General features: G+C 51.2%; 3 protein-coding genes across 5 annotated transcripts; 2 read left to right on the forward strand and 1 right to left on the reverse strand.

Moving 5' to 3' along the window:
- The first annotated feature begins 36 nt into the window (after window positions 1-36).
- LOC138824289 (zinc finger protein-like 1) lies at window positions 37-5,540 on the forward strand. Its single transcript, XM_070018068.1, has 8 exons — window positions 37-191; window positions 533-642; window positions 1,118-1,229; window positions 3,861-4,054; window positions 4,163-4,235; window positions 4,309-4,455; window positions 4,610-4,727; window positions 5,094-5,540. The coding sequence occupies exons 2-8, from the start codon at window positions 541-543 to the stop codon at window positions 5,278-5,280; spliced, it is 933 nt and encodes a 310-aa protein (XP_069874169.1). The 5' UTR covers window positions 37-191; window positions 533-540; the 3' UTR covers window positions 5,281-5,540.
- On the reverse strand, window positions 5,518-10,295 carry LOC138824290 (cation channel sperm-associated auxiliary subunit TMEM262-like). Of its 3 annotated transcripts, none has more exons than XM_070018070.1 (5): window positions 10,091-10,295; window positions 9,578-9,633; window positions 5,994-6,700; window positions 5,796-5,895; window positions 5,518-5,686 (listed from the first exon to the last, which is right to left on the reverse strand). In XM_070018070.1, the coding sequence occupies exons 3-5, from the start codon at window positions 6,165-6,167 to the stop codon at window positions 5,610-5,612; spliced, it is 351 nt and encodes a 116-aa protein (XP_069874171.1). In that variant the 5' UTR covers window positions 6,168-6,700; window positions 9,578-9,633; window positions 10,091-10,295; the 3' UTR covers window positions 5,518-5,609. The 3 variants fall into 3 exon arrangements, with proteins under 3 accessions (XP_069874171.1, XP_069874172.1, XP_069874173.1); XM_070018071.1 differs by lacking the exon at window positions 10,091-10,295 and adding an exon at window positions 9,785-10,071; XM_070018072.1 differs by lacking the exon at window positions 9,578-9,633.
- Window positions 10,296-10,328: 33 nt separating this feature from the next.
- On the forward strand, window positions 10,329-22,117 carry LOC138824286 (vacuolar protein sorting-associated protein 51 homolog). Its single transcript, XM_070018064.1, has 10 exons — window positions 10,329-10,608; window positions 11,067-11,196; window positions 17,977-18,123; window positions 18,203-18,422; window positions 18,533-19,250; window positions 19,564-19,779; window positions 19,967-20,185; window positions 21,033-21,154; window positions 21,239-21,326; window positions 21,735-22,117. Exons 1-10 carry the CDS (start codon window positions 10,378-10,380, stop codon window positions 21,993-21,995), a joined length of 2,352 nt encoding a protein of 783 aa, XP_069874165.1. The 5' UTR covers window positions 10,329-10,377; the 3' UTR covers window positions 21,996-22,117.
- Window positions 22,118-22,139: the final 22 nt, after the last annotated feature.

The following is a 22,139-nucleotide window of genomic DNA, read 5'->3' on the forward strand; positions in this document are numbered from 1 at the left end:
CGGGGGGCGTGGCCCGGGGTTCGGTGGCGTCATCTTCGCGCGCCGCACCCGGAAGAGACGTGGCAGCGGAGATAATCCGAGCGGCCAGAGCTGTAGGAGGCAGAGTTAGAGCTACGGCTGAACGCAGTCCCTGTCCGTCCGCCCCTCGAACCACCGCTCGCGCCCATCGGGACGGGTGGTGCGGCAGATCAGTAAGACGAAGAATGGGGGTGGGGGTGTCTGTCGGGCGGAGGGGCGGGGCTCGAGGGGGTGGGGCCCAGGAGGGACCCTCGGGGCGGGGCCGGTGGTTTCGGGGAATGCTGCTGGAGAGGCCAGGCCCGGGGCTGGGTGCTGGAAGAATGTGGAGACACCGGAGGCTGGATTTGTGCAGGGGGCGGGGCTCTACGTGGGTTGGGGCGGGGGGTTAGAATTTGGCATAGGGGAGAATGAGACGTCGTCTTGGGAAGTTAGAAGTGGAAACGAACTGAGTGGGTGAGAACGAAGTGGCAGCCAGTAGAACCTGGCTTCCTACCAACTCAAGCCCATTCCCCAGGGTCGGTCATGGGACTTTGCAAGTGCCCCAAGAGAAAAGTGACCAACCTGTTCTGCTTCGAACATCGAGTCAACGTCTGCGAGCACTGCCTGGTAGCCAACCACGCCAAGGTGAGACATTGAGGACAACGACTGAGCAGAGCATTGGGTGGGCTGGCAATACTGGCTTCCTCCAAGTCCATGAGAAGTGCCGTGCACTTGAATGTAAGCTCCACAGGGGCTAGAGCTTAGTTGATTTTGCTGACTGCTTACATCCCCAGCCCCTAAGACAGTCTTAGAACACAGTAGGTGCTGGGGCTGGGAAGGTGGATCAGTGGTAGAGCACTTGCCTTGCATGCTCAAGGTCCTGGGTTCAATTCCTCAGCACCACATAAGTAAAAATCCGGAAGTGGTGCTGTGACTCAAGTGGTAGAGCGCTAGCCTTGAGCTGAAGAGCTGAGGGACAGCGCCCAGGCCCAGAGTTCAGGCCCCACGACTGGACCCAAAAAAAAGAACACAGTAGGTGCTCAGTAAACCAAAGGATATGTCTTTTGTAGTGGTAGGGAGGAGCTGGAGCTCCAATTGTGACATTTCTCTCCCACTCCAGTGCATCATCCAGTCCTACTTGCAGTGGCTCCAAGATAGTGACTACAACCCTAATTGCCACCTATGCAACACACCGCTGGCCAGCCGGGAGACAACACGCCTCATCTGCTATGGTGAGACCTAGCTACCCCGCAGGGATCAGCATGGTCCCAGGAAACAGTGTGGTGACTACTTTTCAGGTCCCCTCTAGCGGTGGGACAATCCTTCAAGCCTGAAGACCAGACACACCCCCTACCCCCAGATTCTTTTTTTTTTTTTTTTTTTTTGCCAGTCCTAGGGCTTGAACTCAGGGCCTGGCACTATCCCTGAGCTTCTTTTGCTCAAGGCTAGCACTCTACCACTTGAGCCACAGCACCACTTCTGGCCTTTTTTGTTTACATGGTACTGAGGAATCAAACCCAGGGCTTCATGCATGCTAGGCAAGTACTCTACTGCTAAGCCACATTCCCAGACAAACGCCCCATTCTGTTCCCTTAAGGTCACTTTCCTGCTGTACAAACTTAGGTAACTCATTTTACATTTCTAAGCCTCAGTGGCTTTCTTAAGAATAAAGCTATTACATCTTTCCCTGCCAGTTCCAGAGTTGAACAAGAGCCAGTCAGGCTTGTGGAGATGGTTTTAGCTGTGAACTGACTGTGTGAAATAGCTAGCCATGCCCCTGGAGCTTTCAGGTCCTGTTGCTGAGTCTAAGACTAAATAGGAATTTCCCATGTAAAAGTTAGCTAAAGAGCTGGGCACCAGTGGCTCACACCTGCAATCCTAGCTACTCAGGTTGAGATCTGAGGATCACAGTTTGAAGCCAGTCTGCTCAGGAAAGTTCATAAGATTCTCATTTCCAATTAAAAGCCAAGGGCTGGGAAGATGGCTCAGCGGTAGAGCGCTTGCCTTGCATGCCTGAGGCCCTGGGTTCGATTCCTCAGCACCACATAAGCAAAAAGAGAAAAGCCGGAAGTGGTTCTGTGGCTCAAGTGGTAGAGCGCTAGCCTTGAGCTGAAGAGCTGAGGGACAGTGCCCAGGCCCAGAGTTCAGGCCCCATGACCGGACCCAAAAACAAAAACAAAAACAAAAACCAATTAAAAGCCAAAAAAGCTAGAAGTTGAGCTGTTCCTCAAGTGGTAGGATGCTAGCCTTGAGCAAAAAAGCTCAGGGACAGTGTCCAGGCCCTGAGTTCCAGCCCCAGGACCAACACAGACACCAAAAAAAGTTAGCTGAAGGGAGTCAACAGTCACATATGGCATGAACTTGACCTGAAGCTAGTATAAGAGCCTTAGCTTCATTTCAGCTGTGGTGTTTGAACTCAGGACTTATACTTGCTGGGCTGTTATTTTACTACTTGAGCCAGGCCTTCACTCCTGATTTTTAGCTGGTTATTTTGGAAATAGAGGATCAAACCAAGATCTTCCAAATCTCAACCTCCTGAGCAGCTAGGATTACAGACATGAGCCACTAGTGCCTGGCTTCAACATCTTTTTTTTTTTTTGCCAGTCTTGAGGCTTGAACTCTGGGCCTGGGCTCCTTTTGCTCAAGACCAGCACGCTACCACTGGAGCTACAGTGCCATTTCTGGCTTTTTCTGTGAGTAATTGGAGATAAGAGTCTCACGGACCTTCCTGCCCAGGCTGGCTTTGAACTGCAATCCTCAGGTCTGAGCCTCCTGAGCAGCTAGGATTACAGGTGTGAGCCACCATTGTCTGGCTTTTTTTTTTTTTAAATTGTAGCTGATGCAACAGAGGCAGCTGCATGAATGCTTTCTCAATTTTTTTTTTCCTTGGGTCCAGTCGTGGGGCCTGAACTCTGGGCCTGGGAGCTGTCCCTCAGCTCTTCACCTCAAGGCTAGCACTCTACCACTTGAGCCACAGCACCACTTCCAGCTTTTTCTATGTATGTGGTAGTAAGGATTCGAACCCAGGGCCTCATGCATGCAAGGCAAGTGCTCTACCACTGAGCCACCTTCCCAGTCCTGCTTTCTCAATTTGAGAATACATATATACTATCATGGATTTAATTTAATGTGCATTGTGTCCTATGTGTTCATTAGTATGTGTGGGTTAGTGAATGGGCAAATGTGTATATGAACATGAATGCAAGTGTGTTGTGCACATGCAAGGATAACACATAGGTAACAGGGCTTACTGGTAACAAACGTAGAAATACTGCTATGCATACAAAAGTATATGGGTGTTGTGGAGATCTAGGGAATGAAGCATGTGTTTATGTATTTATAAGCACAAAAACATTTGGGCCTATGGGTATGTGTATGGACATGTGTGTTTGTGTGTGTGTTTAGGAACCTTTAATGAAAGAATTATTAGTCATTAGTCCAAAGGTTGTGATGAGTGCAGGCCTAGAGAGGGACTCTGAAAGGCATTTTCCTCCTATTTACCGCTTGCGGAATGGCCAGTTTCATTGCACCTATCTTGATTACTTAGTAAAGAGGTAGGAAGATTGTGGCAAGGCTGGCCCAGGCAAAAGCTCGAGACTCTATCTGAAAGACAAATAGCATAAGGGAGTGTGGCTCAAGTGGTAGGGCACCTGACAGACAATGCAAGACCCTGAGTACTGCAAAAAAATAAATTAAGCCTCAGGGAACACTGATAAAATGGACCTGGATTAAGGAGGGGAAAGAGAGGCCCTGGGCATGTGTATGTATCCATTCATTCCTGAAATTGGTTGGGGCCACTGCTGGCCAGGGGCCTGAAGAGACTCTTCTTCATGTCTCTCCTCCCTTACTCTACGGATCCTAAGATCTCTTCCACTGGGCCTGCCTCAATGAACGTGCTGCTCAGCTTCCCCGAAACACAGCGCCTGCTGGCTACCAGTGTCCCACCTGCAATGGCCCCATCTTCCCCCCAGCCAACGTGGCTGGCCCTGTGGCCTCTGCACTGAGAGAGAAGCTGGCCACAGTCAACTGGGCCCGAGCAGGACTGGGCCTCCCTCTGGTGAGAGTCCTATCTGTTTGATCATCTGTTGACCTTGGGCCTCACCTGAGCCTGATGGATGGGTAGGGGAGCACTGGGTAGGCTAGTGACCCAAACTCTTTCCTCCAGATTGATGAGGTGGCAAGCCCAGAACACGAACCCCTCAATTCTTCCGACTTCTCTGACTGGTCCAGCTTTAATGGTAAGTAGGGCCTCTACCTGCTTCCTGGGCTCTTGCCTCCCTGTTCCTCTGACAGCTCTCTCCCTGCCCCCAGCCTCCAGTCCCCCCAGACAAGAGGAGCGAGACAGTACTCCTGCCGCCCCAGCCTTCTACAACCAGGCTCCTCGGCCCCCTCCTTCTCCCAGCCGTCTGGAGCAGCACACAGTCATACACATGGACAGTCCAGAGCCCTTGTCTCATGGTGAGCCGACCCCACTTAGAGTGACTCTTCCTCACTCTGAGCACAGCCATTTCCTTCCCACAATTCCAAGAGGTTCGCTCAAGCTGGGAAGGCTGGGAGATCCCCCCTATCCAGGGCCCTGAGCCTGCTAATGCTGGTGTCTCCACCCCTGCAGCCCCTCGGAAGGTGTATGACACACGGGATGACAACCGAGCATCAGGCCTCCATGGGGATTGTGATGATGACAAATACCGCCGCCGGCCTGCCCTGGGCTGGCTGGCACAGCTGCTCAGGTACAGAGGCGTCAGGCGAGGTGGGATACCAGGAAGTGGAGGAGAGGCCTGAGGCTAGTGGATGCCAGTGGCACTTGTTCTGAGCCCTCATGGTATCCTAGGCCTCAGCTGAGCTGTATCTTTGCCTCCTATGGGAGAGTTGGTCTCAAGGCTCCTCCTTGCCTTCTGATCTTTATAACTATCCCCGGTGCCTGATGCATTGCAGTTTTCAGAACAGTTGTGTGCCTGGTTTGAGCTGCACAGTCCCCTGAATGGTGGGTCATGCCTATGACACCAAGCCCAAGGATGGTCACCAGGGCTTCTCTGAGTGCCATAGGGCTGCTGGGGGCGTGGGCCTGACCTCACTTTCTCCTCATTCCCTCCTAGGAGCCGGGCTGGATCCCGGAAGCGACCACTGACCCTTCTTCAGCGGGCCGGGCTGCTTCTACTGCTGGGACTTCTGGGCTTCCTGGCCCTCCTGGCCCTCATGTCCCGCCTGGGTCGGGCTGCAGCTGACAGCGATCCCAATCTGGACCCACTCATGAACCCTCACATCCGTGTGGGGCCCTCCTGAGCTCTTGCTGTGGCTGGGCCAACCTAGGACCTGGGGTCCTGAGGAGGGAAGGCCGGAAGGCCTGGGGCTCTTCTTTGCTCGACTCCCTCAAGCCTGAGACACTAAGATCCCAGGCCCAGACCAAGCCTACCGGAGTGTGTTCAGGCTGGGCCTGGAGTCCCATAGGTCAAGCTTTTGTCTTAACCTGCCTCCCCCTGAGTCTCCAGCCTCCCACCCACCCCTTGAAGGACCAACAGGTGCAAATAAAAACAGACTTTATTTAAAAAAAAAAAAAAAAAGCCACCCAAGCAGCCTTTTCTTCTCCCTTCTTTCAGCCCTGTCCCCAGGCCTCAGTGGTTCTCCTCCCGGTATTGGATGGACAGAAACTCCAGAGACAGACGGTTGAAGAACATGATTCCATTGAGCACTAAGTAGAGGAGAGGACCCATAAAATCCCAACACTTCAAGACTAGCCCTCATACTAGTGATACTAGTGTCCCCCTCCCCTCTCCCCCCCCCCCCCCCCGCCAACTCACTCAGGCTGATCATGGCAAACCATTGGAAATTCTTGTTCTCTGCCATCTCTGCAAAGAGTGACCCCATAGCAGCCCAGCAGATGCTGATCACATGGGAGAACTGTAGGCCAACCCAATAGGAGAGCGGGCCCCTGACACAACGGGCAAGTTTCCATCCACCCCCACCCCTGCCAGCCCCTCTGCTGCTGCCCGGCCTACGATCAGGACGATTGTGTACTGGAAGCTCATGCGGTCGTAGTGGTGGGTGAAGTAAAAGTTGTTCAAGTCACTGGCAAAGACACTCAGGTGGATGAAGAAGAGCCCCAGGGAAACCGCACTGAGCGACATTCCTTGGGGGAAGTAGAGCACAGCGAAGCGGTCCCGCCACCGCATAGCGTCCTCAGTGCACCACCCTCAGTGGGGACACAAGTCTGGCGGAAAACTGAAGGAAGCAGGCACTCTCCAGGAAAAACGCAGCAAAACCCTGCCCTTCTGTACTGGAGTAGCAATGGGATTCCAGAGCCAGGAGAACATTGGATGGAGGAGCCAAGATTCTAGAACACAATCTGATTCTAGCAAACAACCAGAGTGCATCATGGGTGGCTGGGAGTGCTCTGGATTGTGGAGTGCCTCGTGCGTGGCTGGGAGGACTCCGGTAGAACAGACCCGTGGGGACTCTGGTGTTGGCGAGGAGGTGGCAGCCGTGTCATCCTACCCTCTGCATGTTGTGGAGTCTCAGCAACCCTGCAAAGGAAGCATGGGCTCCTTGTATGGATGCAGGATGAGCTTAGAAACATTGAGGGTGACCAGATCCAGGGCTGCAGCAAGTGGTGGGCAGGTGAGAGATGAGGACCCAGGTGGAGAACACGAGGCATGCTCCGGTGAGAGATTTATACCAAATCCCAGATTATCCCTATGGGGTAGAACTAAGGGGAAAGAAGAAACAATATATTATCCACTGTCCTCATACCGTTATGCCTCTCCCTCCGCAGTTCACTCCCTAGGTATGGCTTTTCCATCCTCTCCCCAAGTGTTCCTTTGGACCAGTGCTGGCCAGCTTTTCCCTCCCTCTATCTCCAGATTCTCAGCCTTTTCTGTGTGCATAATTCCATCACACCAGGGGTTCCATGAGAACGTGAGGGATGCTGGCTTTAAGCCTATTTTTTGTTTGTTTGTTTTTGCTTTTGCTTTTTGTCAGTCATGGGGTTTGAACTCTGGGCCTGGGCGCTGTCCCTGAGCTCTTCAGCTCAAGCCAAACTCTGTACCACTTGAGCCACAGGGCTACTTCCAGTTTTCTGGTAGTTAATTGGACATGAGTCTCACAGACTTTCCTGCCCAGACTGGCTTTGAACCATGATCCTCAGATCTCAGCCTCCTGAGTAGCTAGGGTTACGGGCATGAGCCACCAGCACCCAGCTGCCTATTTTATTCTTGATGCAGGTAGATTGTTTTACTTGGGCTTTCAGAGCCAGTGAGCCACAGTGAGTTCACTCTGAAGATTCATCCTATCCAAAGCTGGGACAGCAGGAACAGATACAAACCAGGAAGGAGGAAATTTCCTTTATAGACCTGTGAACTCCAAGGCAGTCAACAGAAGGCAGAAAATGGCATGATGTATAGGGACACATAAGTTCCTGGGAATGAAGTAGGAGGAGAGGGACCACCATGATACCCCACTGCATCCCAGAAGTCTCCTCCTGAACAGCAGAATTAGAATCTGCAATCACTGCCCCACTCTGCCATCAGTCAGAACACTTCCTCAGCCCCCTCACACTAACCTTATCATTAGGGTCCAGTTCACTCATTTGGGGACTAGGAATAGAACTCAAGGCCTTGAGCATGTCAGTCAAACACTACTACAAAGCTAAGCTATGGTTGAATATCTGGTTTGTTCCCTGACCTGTACAGCAGTATAATCCCCAAAGTCTCACATTATTTGGGCTATGGTGTTTAGAAGAGAAGTCTTAAGGAAGTGACTGGATTAGAACATTTGGGTAACAGCCCTATGGTTGAATCTTGGTGGCTTTAGGAGACCACATAGATTCAGAGGTGCACAGGTAGTATGATGTCATGGAGGGGGTCCTTGACAAAGCTTGTGCCATGCTATTTGGACTTCCAGCATCCACAATAAACTATAAAGTATAAAGTAGCCCTCTTTAGGTATTTTGTTAAAGTAATGAAACATTAGTCCACTCTAAAGGGATGATGCCCCAGTGTCTAGCCATGGTCCCAGCAAGTGTTTGCCTCTGAACTCTCATTTAAATACAGATGAACTTTCTCAACTCAGTGTTATTTCACATACGATTCAAGTAACATATGAATTGTAAGGAAAAAGACCACCAGCAGACTGGGGACGACCTAAATCTTCCTGTAACTTTTCCTCTACAGAGGTGACCCTTTCACCAATGTATTAAGTCATAAGCCCAGATGTACATATCCATGCCTAATTTTTTATGTCTAAATGTTAAAACATTAAAAACTGGCCAGGTGTCAATAGCTCATGCTTGCAATACTAGCTACTCAGGAGGCTGAGATCTGAAGAACATGGTTCAAAGCCAGCCCAGGCAGGAAAGTCTACGAGACTCTTATCTTCAATAAACCACCAGAAAACTGGAAGTGGTGCTGTGGTTCAAAGTGGCAGAGGAGGGGCTGGGAAGGTGGCTCAGTGGTAGAGCGCTTGCCTTGCATGCCTGAGGTCCTGGGTTCGATCCCTCAGTACCACAAAGTGGCAGAGGACTAGCTTTAGCTGAAGAGCTGAGGAACAGCACTCCGGCCCAGAGTTCAAGACCCAGTACCAACAACAAAAAACTCATATCATGGGCTGGGAAGGTAGCTCAGCAGTAGAGTGCATGCCTTGCAAGCATGAGGCCCTGGGTTCGATTCCTCAGCACCACATAAACAGAAAAAGCCAGAAGTGGCGCTGTGGCTCCAGTGGTAGAGCGCTAGCCTTGAGCTGAAGAGCTGAGGGACAGCGCCCAGACCTAGAGTTCAGGTACCATGACCAGCAAAAAAAAAAAAAACAACTCATATCATCTGTACTACCAATAATTTTTGACAAGTTCAAAACCTGATATATAATCTGATATATAAACACAATGAATGTATAACTAAAATTAATTTACCAATGAAGAGTGCCCTCTCAGTAAGATTACAATACAAGATCTTGAGGGCCCACACATGAATGAACATTTGAGGAAGCATGTTAAGAGCACAGCAATGTTGCTCGTGTCTGTAATTCTAACTACTTGGAGAGTTAGGAAGACTGAGAGTGGGAGGACCATTGCTTGAGCCCAACTTGTGCAGAAGTTTGAAAGACCCCTTTCTCAACCCAAAGCTGGGGGCAGTGATAAGTTGCTATCAACCTAAATTACATGGGAGGCTGAAATTGAGAGGATTGTAGAGCAAGGTCAAGACCTGAGGTAGGAATAAATCATAGAGAAAATTAGGCCTGGTGAAGGCAACTCAAGGAATTTAGAAACAGAAGCACTATCTTTGCTTCTAAGAGAGACAACAGGATGCATTCCTTTCCTTAGCATTTGTTTGGTGGCAGAATGCATACCTTTCTGAGAGAAATGCCCAAAAAAGAACCAGAGTAGTAGACAAGCAGGAACTTAGTGTAACACCACCAAGAATGATTGAGAGCAAAGATAACTATCTGCATAATTTTAAGTCAGACCCTCTGCCACTATCATATAAATACCCCCGATGCCAGGGAGATCTGTCTCCCCTTTGAGAGTACCCCACACTCTGTTAGAGTGTGCCTCTGCCTTCCTGACTATCTGCTTGCCTACTTGCTTACTTACTCAATGAAGCTCTGCCAAGTTTTCTTCTCATTATGACTTGCCCAGAAATTCTTGTTCTGCAATGGAAGTCAAGGACTCTTAAGTGAAGAGACCCTACTTTTGGAGGGAAACTTCACAAACTTGCACTTGAATCGGGTGACAAACCCAGGCAGAAAAGTCAGTGAGACTACATCTCAACAGAGGGAAACTAGATGCAATGATGCACACCTGTTATCCCGGCAACGACGGGAACGCTAAAATAAATGGGCAGATCACAGTTCGAGCACACGTCCAGGCGGGCACTCTGTCTCCAAAACCAAACAAAAAAATGGTATGAGGAGCCCAGAGCCTTCCCCCCCCCCCCACCGATGTGTCACAGATAGTTGTGCAGGCAATCCTGGTGCAAGTGAGAGAGCTGGGTTTTGAAGAAACCCGCGCCAGCGGCGGCCTGCACACCTGCATTCAACCCTGCGGGGAAAGCTTGCTGTTTCGTTTTAGGAAAATTAATTTCAGTGTCGGTCTGAGCACACGTACCGAGGGCCTCTTCCCTGCGGGTCTGCAGGGTTGGAGAGGCCCTAGCTCTGGGAGGACAGGAATCCAATGCAGCTCCACAACGACTTCCCACTCAGGACCGGAGCTCCAGGAACGGCTTTGCTCGGAGGATAGGTGTCCGGAACTGTGGTCTCGTCGGACCCGGAGTTGCAGGGGGGAACGTTTCACCTGAAGGACCGGCTCGTTCCCACGACTTTATGGCTCCCGGAAGTGCGTCCTTCCCTCCCTCCTCCTCCCCAGCCTCACGTCCGTGGGCTGCGGATGGGGCGATGGCGGCGGCGGTGCCGGCCACTGGGCCTGGCCTGGGATCCGGGCCTGGAGAACCCCCGGAAGGGCTCGAAGCGGAGGCTCCGGAGCGTCGGAGGAAGGCGCACGGGATGCTGAAGCTTTACTACGGCCTTTCCGAGGGGGAGGCGGCGGGACGCCCCGCGGGGTCGGACCCCCTGGACCCGACTGATCTCAATGGGGCGCACTTCGACCCGGAAGTGTATTTGGACAAGGTGTGTTCAGCGATGGGGTGGGGGGTTTCCCGACCCCCGATATATCTCAACTTCCTTTTCTCCCTGGGGTGAGAGAAGCAGAGCCCCAAAAAAGGAGACTACCCTTGGCCAGGAAGTAGGGGTAGAACTGGAGTGTAAGGGGGCGTGGGCAGGTTTGGACTGGCCTGAGGATAAACAGGAGCTCTCGAAGCTGATGCTCTGATAGGCCCGCGTGGGGGGGGCGTGGCTCCGGCCCCAACGGGCCCCGGCCGAAGCTTAAACCTCAAAAGCTGATATTTGAAAACAGGTTCAAACCTAGTAACCCCCTGAGGATACCGCTGGTAGCCTTCCCACGTTTGGGATTGGTGACAGGAGAGGAGTGGATCAGCGTTAATTACACTGAAGACCTCTCCCGTTGGGGACAAGGCTGGGGGGACTTTAGGGAGCACTAACACTGAACATTAACCGCTGTACTGTAGCTGAGGAGAGAATGCCCCCTGGCCCAGCTGATGGACAGTGAGACGGACATGGTGCGGCAGATCCGGGCTCTAGACAGCGACATGCAGACCCTGGTCTACGAAAACTACAACAAGTTCATCTCAGCCACAGGTGATCCCTACTAAGATGCGTCCCTCACAATTTTACATGCCCCATTCCTCCCCGTCTTGTGAAAACAGCAGAAATGTAGAGGGAGAAGACACACGTGCCAGACCTGCCTTGACATTCAACTACTTATCACCTCTGTCTCTCTAACGGGACCCAGACACTACTCAGTGTCAGACAACTATGGGGAAGTAAATAACTGCTCCTAAAGGGTTGTTTTAAAGACCAAAGGAGATCAAGGATAAAATTAAATTTGTACCTAAAAGAATCTGTAGCCGGAGCCGGGCGCCAGTGGCTCAAGCCTGTAATCCTAGCTACTCAGGAGACTGAGATTTGAGGATCTTGGTTCAAAGCCAGCCAGGGCAGGAAAGTCTGTGAGACTCTTATCTCCAATAAACCACTAGAAAACCGGAAGTGGCACTGTGGCTCAAGTAGTAGAGCGCTTGCCTTGAGCTGAAGAGCACAGGGACAGTGCCCAAGCCCAGAGTTCAAGCCCCACGACTGACCAAAAAAAAAAAAAAAAGAATCTGTAACCAGGCTCCAGTGGCTCATGACTATAATCCTAGCTACTCAGGAGGCTGAGATATGAGGATCATGGTTTAAAGCCAGCCTGCACAGAACATCCGTCAAACTATTATCTCAAATAAAGCACCAGAAAACCGGAAGTGGCTCTATGGCTCAAGTAGTAGAGCGCTTGCCTTGAGCTGAACTGCTGAGGGACAGTGACCAGGCCGAGTTCAAGCCCTATGACTGACAAAAAAATAAAAATCTCTGACACCAAAGAAACCACAATGAGACCTTTAAAAAAAAAACAAAACTTTATTTTATTCATTTGTATGTGTGTGTGCATGTGTGCCTGAACTCAGGCTCTACCACTTGAGCTGCCTTTATTACTGGTTTTTTTTTTTTCCTCGTCAATACTGAGGTTTGAACTCAAGACCTTGAGCCTTTCTTGCTTGGCTTTTTTGCTCAAAGCTGGCACTTTACCACTTGAGCTACACCTTTACTTCTGGCCTTTTGCCAGAAAATTGGAAATAAGAGTCTCTCTGACTTTTCTGCCCTCGATGCCTTTGAACTGAGATCTTCAGATCTCAGCCTTCTGAGTAGTGAGCCACCAGCGCTTGGCTCACAATAAAATTAACTTTCTTTTGTGTGTGCTAACTTTCATCTCTGGTCCAAATCTAACTTGAGAGTGGCCTTGTCACTCCCTTCTTTCCTTCTTCCTCATTCTTTCCTCCTCCTGTCCCTAATTAAGCAAAGAGAGAAATATTATAACATTAAGAGTTACAAAGCCGGGGCTGGGAAGGTGGCTCAGTGGTAGAACGCTTGCCTTGCATGCATGAGTTGGATTACTTAGCACCACATAAGCAAAAAAGAAAAAAGCCAGAAGTAGCATTGTGGCTCAAGTGGTAGAGTGCTAGCCTTGAGCTGAAGAGCTGAGGGACAGGGCCCAGGCCCAGAGTTCAGGCCCCATGACCGGACCACAAAAAAAGAGTTACAAAGGCAGGGCATCAGTGGTGAGTCCTGTAATTCTAGCTACTAAACAGGACTCAGATCTGAGGATCATGGTTTGGAGCCAACATAGTCCATGAGACTCTTATCTCTAATAAACTACTCAGAAAAAGCTGGAAGTAGCACTGTGACTCAGGTGGTAGCATGCTAGCCTTGAGCACTAAAAGGCTTAGGGACAGCACCTAGGCCCTGAGTTCAATCCCCAGCACCAGCAATAAATAGTTACAAAGTCCCATGCAAACACAACTATTATGTTGTACTAGAAAGTGTTTGGCATTGGCGGCTCACACCTGTATTCCTAGTTACTCAAGAGGCTGAGATTTGAGGATCATGATTCAAAGCCAGCCCAGGCAGGAAAGTCCCTGAGACTGATATCCAGTTAGCCACCAGAAAATCACTTGTGGAGCTGTGGCTCAGTATGGTAGAGCACCAGCCTTGAGCAAAGGAGCTCAGAGATAATGCCCAGGCCCTAAGTTCAAGACCCACAACCAACAAAAAAGAAAACATTTGGCTGTTATTCAGACCACTTTCTGTCCTATTTTAAGGAAATGCACTTAAGACTTGAGCAATAATTTTGGACCCACACATACATAGTTCTGGAGGCAAACCCAAGTTTGACTGCATTCCATGGGAAGCACTGTGGGGTTATGTCTTCACCTGTGTCACTGCTGCAGGTATGGTGACATGTACTCAGGATTGTTCTTCTATCTGGTGTGAAGCAGTTTCAGTGATCAGGCACTTTGTTTGCTAATGCTAGCATCAGAAAACAATTTTCTGGGAGCCAGTGTCTCATACCTGTAATACTAGTTACTCAAGAGGCTGAGATCTGAGGATTGCAGTTCAAAACCAGCCTGGGTAGAAAAGTCCCCTAAGACTCTTATCTCCAATTAACCACTCCAAAACAAAGTGGCTTTGTGGCTTAAGTGGTAGAGCATTAGCCATGAGCACAAAGAGGTTCAGAGACAGTGCCCAGGCCCAAAGTTCAAGCCCTACGATCAAAAAAAGAGAATTATATACTGAGAATTTTCTCATAGGAATTTTGTAATCATTACATGTTTCTATTTGTTGGAATATACAGATTTGTGTGTATATGTGCATGCATGTGTGTGCATGCACGTACACACATGCTGTATATGTGCGGATTACTCCTGGGACTTGAACTTGGGACCTGTGTACTGTCCTTCAGCTTTTTTTGTTGTTGGTGGTGGTGGTTATGGGGCTTGAGTTCAGGACCTCGGTAATGTCCCTGAGCTCTTTTGCTCAAGGCTAGTGTTCTACCACTTGGAGCCACAGTGCTGCTTCCAGTTTTCTGGTGGATAATTGGACATAAGAGTCTCATGCCCCAGCTGGCTTTGAACTGTAATCCTCAGATCTCAGCCACTTAAGGAGCTAGGATTACAGACATAAGCCCCCAGCACCCAGTTCCTTCAGCTTTTTTGCTCAAGGCTAGCTCTTTGCAGTTTGAGCCACCGCTCCATATCTGACTCTTTAGGAGTTGATTGGAAATAGGATCTCAGCCTCCTAAATATATGGGATCACAGGTGTGAGCCACTGGTGCTAAGCTGGCAGAATGCTTTGATACTTAGCTCTTGCTTCACTGGGAAGGTGTGGCTTTTAACATTTTTTTCTTTTTTTTTTTTTTTTACTTCCAATCATGGAGCCTGATCTCTGGGCCTGGGCGCTGTCCCTCAGCTCTTCAGCTCAAGGCTAGCACTCTACCACTTGAGCCACAGCGCCACTTCTGGCTTTTTCTGCTTATTTGGTTCTGAGGAATGGAAACCAGGCCTCATGTATGCAAGGCAAGTACTCTACCACTGAGCCACCTTCCTAGTTCCTTAACATTTTTTTTTTTTTTTTTTTTTGTCGGTTGTGGGGTTTGAACTCTGGGCCTGAGCACTGTCCTTCAGCTCTTCAGCTCAAGGGGAGCGCTCTACCACTTAAGCTACAGCGCCACTTCCGGTTTTCTGGTGGTTTATTGGAGATAGGAGTCTCACGGTCTTTCCTGCCCGGGCTGGCTTTGAACCGTGATCCTCAGATCTCAGCCTCCTGAGTAGCTAGGATTACAGGCGTGAGCCACCAGCGCCCGGCTATTAACATTTTTTTCTAAGAACAGAAAAATGGTAAAGTAGAGTCTGAAGTCTTATATTTATTTAATATATATTCAGTAGCAAGAGCTGTTTTGCACATTGAGATATAGCAATGAGCTATCCAGACAACACTCCTGCCTTCTGAAACCCACATTTTAGTTGGAGAACCAAATAATTAATGAGTCCACAAGTAAAAGTAGCAGCCAGCCAGATGCTGGTGGTTCATACCTGTAATCCTAGCTACTCAAGAGGCTGAGGTTTGAGGATCGCGGTTCGAAGCCAGCTTGTGCAGAAAAGTCCCTATGAGACTCTTATCTGCAATTAACCACTCATGAAAACAGAAGTGGCACTGTGCCTCAAGTGGTAGAGTTCTAGCCTTGAGCACAAAGAGCTTCAGGGACAGCACCAGGACCTGAGTTCAAGCCACACAATTGACAAAACATAAAAATGGTAGCAGCCAGTGCTACAAGAAAAACAATAAGGATAAAAAAGTAATGGTGGGCTGGGTGCAGTGGCTCACGCCTATAATCCTAGCAACTCAGGAGGCTGAGATCTGAGGATCCAGGTTCAAAGCCAGCCTGGGCAGGAAAGACCGTAAGACTCTTATCTCCAATATACCACCAGAAAAAACCGGAAATGGCGCTGTAACTCAAGTGGTAGAGTGCTAGTCTTGAGCTGAAGAGCTGAGGGACAGTTCCCAGGCCCAGTTTAAGACCCACGACCAACAACAACAAAAAAAGTAATGGTGTTGGGAGGGTATCTTTAGCAAAGATGAGTACAGGATGGCTACTCTGGTGGAGAAGGAAGAAGTGGAGCGGGAGAGGGAAAGAATGAGACAAGAGAACACATCTGGTATTTCAAATGCAACAGGAAACCAGGAAGTTAAAGGGCAGGATTTGGTACACATAGGTAGGGTAAGGGTAGTGGGGACTAAGTTAAGGAAGCACTTGTAGGTGGGTGTGCTCATTGGAGGTTCACAGCTGAAATCCTAGCTGCAAAGGAGGCTGAGATTTGAGGATTGTGGTTAGAAGCCAGCCTGGCAGGAAAGTCTGTGACACTCATTTCCAATTAAGTACCACAAAAGCTGGAAGTAGAGCTGTGGCAATCCTAATCTAGAGCAGAAAAGCTCAAGGACAGTACCCATGGGCTGGGATGTAGTGGCAAAGCGCTTGCCTAGCAAGTACAACGTCCTGGGTTCGATCCCCAGTACCAAAAAAAAAGAGAAAAGACAAAAAAAAATATTAAAAAAAAAGAAAAGAACAGCACCCAGGCTCTGAGTTCAAATCCCAAGAACAGTACACACACACACACACACACACACACACGTCCCTTGGTCCCCTGTCTACTCCGTTGAGACTGGACTACAGGATAGGGAAGATGGCAGAATACCTGTTAGTAGGCTACTGCAGCGCTCCAAACACTGTGCTGATGGCCTGGTCCAGGGCAGCTATAGTGGAACTGTCAAGATTTGTTTGAATATTAACCACAGGACATACATCGATGGAATTCTGTGATATGTAAGAGAGAGGAGAATTAAGAATGTCCCTGTCAAGTGGAGCTGCCAATTAGAAGAATCTGGAGTTCAAGGCATATGGAATAAGATGGGTGATCCCTAGGGAGGGGGTATGGAGAAGATTGGATTTACTACATAGATTTAGATCTATTATTAAATATTTTCAAAGAATATTTAGAAGAAATCAAGTCTAAAGGAAGAAATTGGGCACCAGGGGCCCATACTTATAGCCCAGCCAGCTTAGGAGGCTGAGACCTAGAGGATTGTGGTTCAAAACCAGCCCAGGAAGAAGGGTCCTCAAGACTCACATCTCCAAAATAACCAGCAAAAATTCTGGCTGGATGGCTGGGAAGGTGGCTCAGTGGTAGAGCTCTTGCCTTGCATGCATGAGGCCCTGGGTTCGATTCCTCAGCACCACATGAGCAAAAAAGAAAAAAGCCTTGATCAGAAGGCAGCGAGATGACATTACCTAGTAATCAGAGGAAAATACATTATCAACCAAGAACTGCACACTGAACAACCACCATTTTTTAAAAATAGAACAGATTAGAACATTCCTAGAAGAACCCAAACTTGCCTTTGCCAAGCAGTAATAACTATTAGGTAAATATAAAGCTTATATATATGGAATATGAGCTCAGCTGTCTGAGTGGTAGAGCATTTGCCTAGCCATAAGCTCCTCCCCCCAAAAAACTAAAATTTTTGTGTTTGTGTATATATAATTTACTTTTTGGGCTTTTAGTTTTAGTTCTCCAGCTATCTTACTAAGGATCTTGGAACCTCTGCCCCTTGGGTAAAGGGAATATATTACTGTACTTGGGTATATATTTAATAAAAGAGGCAAAACACTTGTATACTAAAGTATAAAACATTGATAGGAATTTAAAGATACATAAAGATCTCATGTTTTGTTTTTTTTTTGGTTGGTTGTGGGCCTTGAACTCTGGGCCTGAGCGCTGTCCCTGAGCTTCTTTTGCTCAAGGCTAGTGCTCTACCACTTCAGCCAGAGCTCTACTGCCAACCTATTTTTGAGTGGTTTATTGGAGATGAGAGTCTCATAGATTTTCCTGCCCAGGCTGGCTTCAAACTGTGATTCTCAGATCTCAGCCTCCTGAGCAGCCATGATTATAGACATGTGCCACCAGAACCTGGTAAGAAGTTCTTATTTTAAGATATATTTGCCATGTGCCGGTGGCTCACACCTATAATCCTAGCTACTCAGGAGGCTGAGATCTGAGCATCTCGGGTCAAAACTAGCTCAGGCAGGAAAATCCAGGAGACTCTTATGTCCAACAGAGCCCTAGAAAACCAGAGGTGGCCCTGTGGCTCAAGGGTAGAGCATTTGCCTTGAGCTGAAGAGCTGGGGGACAGCGCCCAAGCCCAGAGTTCAGCTCCCACAACCCACCAAATAAAAGATACAATATTTTAGCTGGGCGCCTGTGGCTAAGGGAGCCGCTGTTGCAAGGCAGTGGATTTCTCTGGCCATCTGCCCTGGGCACAGGTGTGTAAACGCCTGCTGAGCACGTTGACTCTTTCTCCAGCCATGCTATAATCATACCCTCACACACCGAATTGTGGGTGTCGGTGAGAGTGCTTCCATCCTGGGCCCGGGCTAATCGCTGCATATCCACCGTCAACTCTCCATCTCCTTTTTCTCCACCTTGTCCTCCCAAGACACCATCCGGAAGATGAAGAACGATTTCCGGAAGATGGAGGACGAGATGGACCGGCTGGCCACCAACATGGCGGTGATCACCAGCTTCAGCGCCCGCATCAGCGCGACGCTGCAGGACCGCCACGAGCGCATCACCAAGCTGGCAGGTGGGCGCCCTCCGAGGGGCGGGCCTGCTGGGGTCCTCCCTGGGCCCTGCGGCTCACCCCCCGCCCTCCCGTCCCCCAGGGGTGCACGCGCTGCTGCGGAAGCTGCAGTTCCTCTTCGAGCTGCCCTCGCGCCTGACCACGTGCGTGGAGCGGGGCGCCTACGGGCAGGCCGTGCGCTACCAGGGCCGCGCACGCGCGGTGCTGCAGCAGTACCAGCACCTGCCCTCCTTCCGCGCCATCCAGGACGACTGCCAGCTCATCACGGCCCGCCTGGCCCAGCAGCTGCGCCAGCGCTTCAGGTGTGGGGCCCTGGGCCCGGGGCGCCGTCCCCCTGCTCTGTAGATCCTGCGTGGTCGGAAGGGGGTGTGTGTGGGGGGTGCTGCCCCTCACTGCCTCTCCCTCCCCGCAGAGAGGGCGGCTCCGGGGCGCCCGAGCAGGCCGAGTGCGTGGAGCTGCTGCTGGCGCTGGGCGAGCCGGCCGAGGAGCTGTGTGAGGAGTTCCTGGCGCACGCCCGCGGGCGGCTGGAGGAGGAGCTGAGCAGCCTGGAGTCGGAGCTGGGGCCCTCTCCGCCTGCGCCCGACGTCCTGGAGTTCACGGACCGCGGGGGCAGCGGCTTCGTGGGCGGCCTCTGCCAGGTGGCCGCGGCCTACCAGGAGCTGTTCGCCGCCCGGGGCCCCGCGGGGGCGGAGAAGCTGGCCGTCTTCACGCGGGAGCTGGGCGGCCGCTATTTCGCGCTGGTGGAGCGGCGGCTGGCGCAGGAGCAGGGTGGCAGTGACAACTCACTGCTGGTTCGGGCCCTGGATCGCTTTCACCGGCGCCTGCAGGCCCCCGGGGCCCTGCTGGCCGCGGCTGGGCTCGCAGAGGCGGCCACAGAGATCGTGGAGCGAGTGGCTCGGGAGCGCCTGGGCCACCACCTGCAGGGCCTGCGTGCGGCCTTCCTGGGCTGCCTGACCGATGTGCGCCAGGCACTGGCTGCACCTCGCCTGGCTGGGAAGGAGGGCCCTAGCCTGGCCGAGTTGTTGGCCAACGTGGCCAGTTCCATCCTGAGCCACATCAAATCCTCTCTGGCTGCTGTGCACCTCTTCACCGCCAAGGAGGTGTCCTTCTCCAACAAGCCCTACTTCCGGGTATGCACCATTGGGTTTGGGTCAGTCATGCCACTGGTTGGCTCTCCAATGCCTATGGCTAGTCTTTTACTAATGCTTTGGGAACTCGGGACAGGCCTCAAGGTTCTAGGCAACCAGGTGGGGCTTTAGGGTCTCAGGAGGCACAATCTGGGGGGGTGGGGGGTGGGGTCAGGGAAACTCAGAACATTGGTTCCCTGCAGGTGGGCTAACAGGAGAGGGACGAGGTTCCCCAAAGCACACACACCCCCCACCCCAATGCATGGGCCACTACCTAGAGGAGAGGCTGGCTGTTTATCTGGACTGCTTCTCACAGGGTGAGTTCTGCAGCCAGGGAGTCCGTGAGGGCCTCATTGTGGGCTTCATCCGATCCATGTGCCAGACAGCCCAGAGCTTCTGCGACAGCCCGGGGGAGAAGGGGGGCGCTACCCCACCTGCCCTGCTCCTGCTGCTCTCCCGCCTCTGCCTGGACTATGAGACGGCCACCATCTCCTACATCCTTACACTCACCGATGAGCAATTTCTGGTGCAGGTGAACTGGTTCATGGGGGACACAAGGGGCTGCTGCCAGGAGCACAGGAAGCTGGGTGATCACATGGCCAGACTCATGTCCCATTCCACCTTCCATGTGACACAAGTTAGGGGCAGCTCCTGGTGAACAGTAACCCTTGAACTGGCTCTGGTACCCATAGTTGCTGTCCTCTGCCTCCCCGGTTCAGGACCAATCCCCAGTGACGCCTGTGAGCTCACTGTGTGCGGATGCCAGGGAGACAGCACGGCGGCTGCTCACCCACTATGTGAAGGTGCAGGGCCTGGTCATATCACAGATGCTGCGCAAGAGTGTGGAGACTCGGGACTGGCTCAGCACCCTGGAGCCCCGCAATGTGCGTGCTGTCATGAAGCGGGTGGTGGAGGACACAACCGCTATCGACGTGCAGGTACTGTCCCAGGCTGGCCAGTGGAGCCCTGCTGCAGGTGGGGGGGGTGTGGGGAGCAGCTCTCCAGGGATCAGTGCAGCAGGGGCCTAGCAGTGCCTGTATCCCTGACCTTAATCCTCCTCATCTCGGACTGGTGTCATTGCCCCATCTCACCAGTGATGAACTGGAAGCCCCAGGATCACCCAGAAGGCTGGGCAGAGCTGAAGATTGGGTCTTGAGTCTTTGCACCCCTTTCATGCATGAAGAGCAGAAAATGTACACACACACTTTTCTTCAACTCATTACTGCACTGAAATCCTTGCTAAAACTTCCAAACAGAAAAAAAAAAAAAAGCAGGGTGCCAGTGGCTCACACTTGTAATCCTAGCTACTCAGGAGGCTGAGATCTAAGAATCATGGTTCAAAGCCAGCCCGGGCAGGAAAGTCTGTGAGACTCTTTATCTCCAATAAACCACTAGAAGACCAGAAGTTCAAGCCCCACAACCGACCAAAAAAAAAAAGAAATAGGATTGTTTCTCAGAGACACACTCTTATGTCTTGCCTTTGCTTCTCCCACTACCCTGGTTTTGCAAATGGTTTCTGCAAACAGAGATTAATCTATGATCCCAGTCTTCTGGGTAGCTGGGGTTACTGGTGTGAGCCATCATGGTGCTTGAACTCAGGTCTCATGCTTTCTCACTATTTTTCTGTTCAAGTCTTGTGCTCTAGCACTTAAGCCACAGCTTCATTTCCTACCCTGTGATTCTTCTACCAAGTAGATAACTAGCATCCTCTGCTGAGACTCCAGGACACCTGATTGGACCGGGCTTTAGTGCTCTGGCCTTGCAATGCCTCTTTGATACCACCAGGTGGGGCTCCTATATGAGGAGGGAGTCCGCAAGGCTCAGAGCAGTGACTCCAGCAAGAGGACCTTCTCAGTGTACAGCAGCTCCAGGCAGCAGGGCCGCTATGCACCCAGCTACACACCCAGGTATGGCTAGTAGGGAGGCCCCAGTGGATGAGCAGAAGAGGATGTTGTGAAGTTGGACTCTGATTCCTTGTCTCCCTCATCCAGTGCCCCGATGGACACCAACCTCTTGAGCAATATCCAGAAGCTGTTTTCTGAGCGAATTGATGTGTTCAGCCCTGTGGAATTTAACAAGGTCTGACCTTATAACCCAGGAAGCTTGGCTGGAGCAGCCGCATACCAGTCCATGAAGCCCCCGAACCCTGTCTGTACCCAACAAGGGGGTAGAGAGATCCTAACTCCCTAGTCTGTGTCTAGGGTTGGTTCTAGATGGACTAGACTGTTACTACCAGCCAGGGTGATGACCTAAGTGTGTCTCTGCCCTGGCCCTCTTGTCCATTAGGAGATGTGCCTACCCCAGCCCAAGCTCAGGGATCTGGTTTCTCCCTTTCACTCAGTAATGCTTCTATCCCACGTCAGTGCTGCCCTCTGATGCCTGGGCCCTGGGAATTTCTGCTGTATCCACCTTTGTCTCAGGTGTTAGATACTTCCCCCACCCCATGCAGCTACTGAGCTGCATGCATCCCTTTGTCCCCTCCTGCAGGTGTCGGTGCTGACTGGCATAATTAAGATCAGCCTGAAGACCCTGCTGGAGTGTGTGCGGCTGCGCACCTTTGGGCGCTTCGGGCTGCAGCAGGTGCAGGTGGACTGCCACTTCCTGCAGCTCTACTTGTGGCGCTTTGTGGCAGACGAGGAGCTCGTGCACCTGCTGCTAGATGAAGTGGTAGCTTCTGCTGCGTTGCGTTGTCCAGACCCAGTGCCCATGGAGCCCAGTGTCGTCGAAGTCATTTGCGAACGCGGATAGGCCCGGCTGACACTGTGCACCAGGCTATTCCGGCCACATCTCCTTGGTTCCAGGTCTCGTCCTGGCAGCCCTTCCCGGCTGCGGGTGCCAGGACGTGCCTAATAAATGTGTGTGGCTTCCTCCTCCCTCTCACTTGCCGGGGCG

This window comes from Dipodomys merriami, unplaced genomic scaffold, assembly GCF_024711535.1.
Source record: "Dipodomys merriami isolate MVZ:Mamm:240054 unplaced genomic scaffold, mDipMer1.0.p SCAF_128, whole genome shotgun sequence".
Taxonomy (NCBI): domain Eukaryota; kingdom Metazoa; phylum Chordata; class Mammalia; order Rodentia; family Heteromyidae; genus Dipodomys; species Dipodomys merriami.

Coding starts and splice junctions, on each gene's coding strand:
- LOC138824289 (XM_070018068.1), top strand. CDS start 541: ATGGGACTTTGCAAGTGCCCCAAGAGAAAAGTGACCAACCTGTTCTGC. Junction 4,055..4,162: donor CAGGACTGGGCCTCCCTCTG/GTGAGAGTCCTA, acceptor TCTTTCCTCCAG/ATTGATGAGGTGGCAAGCCC. Junction 4,456..4,609: donor TCCAGAGCCCTTGTCTCATG/GTGAGCCGACCC, acceptor CCACCCCTGCAG/CCCCTCGGAAGGTGTATGAC.
- LOC138824290 (XM_070018072.1), bottom strand. CDS start 6,167: ATGCGGTGGCGGGACCGCTTCGCTGTGCTCTACTTCCCCCAAGGAATG. Junction 5,896..5,993: donor AGTACACAATCGTCCTGATC/GTAGGCCGGGCA, acceptor GTTGGCCTACAG/TTCTCCCATGTGATCAGCAT. Junction 5,687..5,795: donor GTTTGCCATGATCAGCCTGA/GTGAGTTGGCGG, acceptor TCCTCTACTTAG/TGCTCAATGGAATCATGTTC.
- LOC138824286 (XM_070018064.1), top strand. CDS start 10,378: ATGGCGGCGGCGGTGCCGGCCACTGGGCCTGGCCTGGGATCCGGGCCT. Junction 18,124..18,202: donor GCGCATCACCAAGCTGGCAG/GTGGGCGCCCTC, acceptor CCCGTCCCCCAG/GGGTGCACGCGCTGCTGCGG. Junction 21,327..21,734: donor GCCCTGTGGAATTTAACAAG/GTCTGACCTTAT, acceptor CCCCTCCTGCAG/GTGTCGGTGCTGACTGGCAT.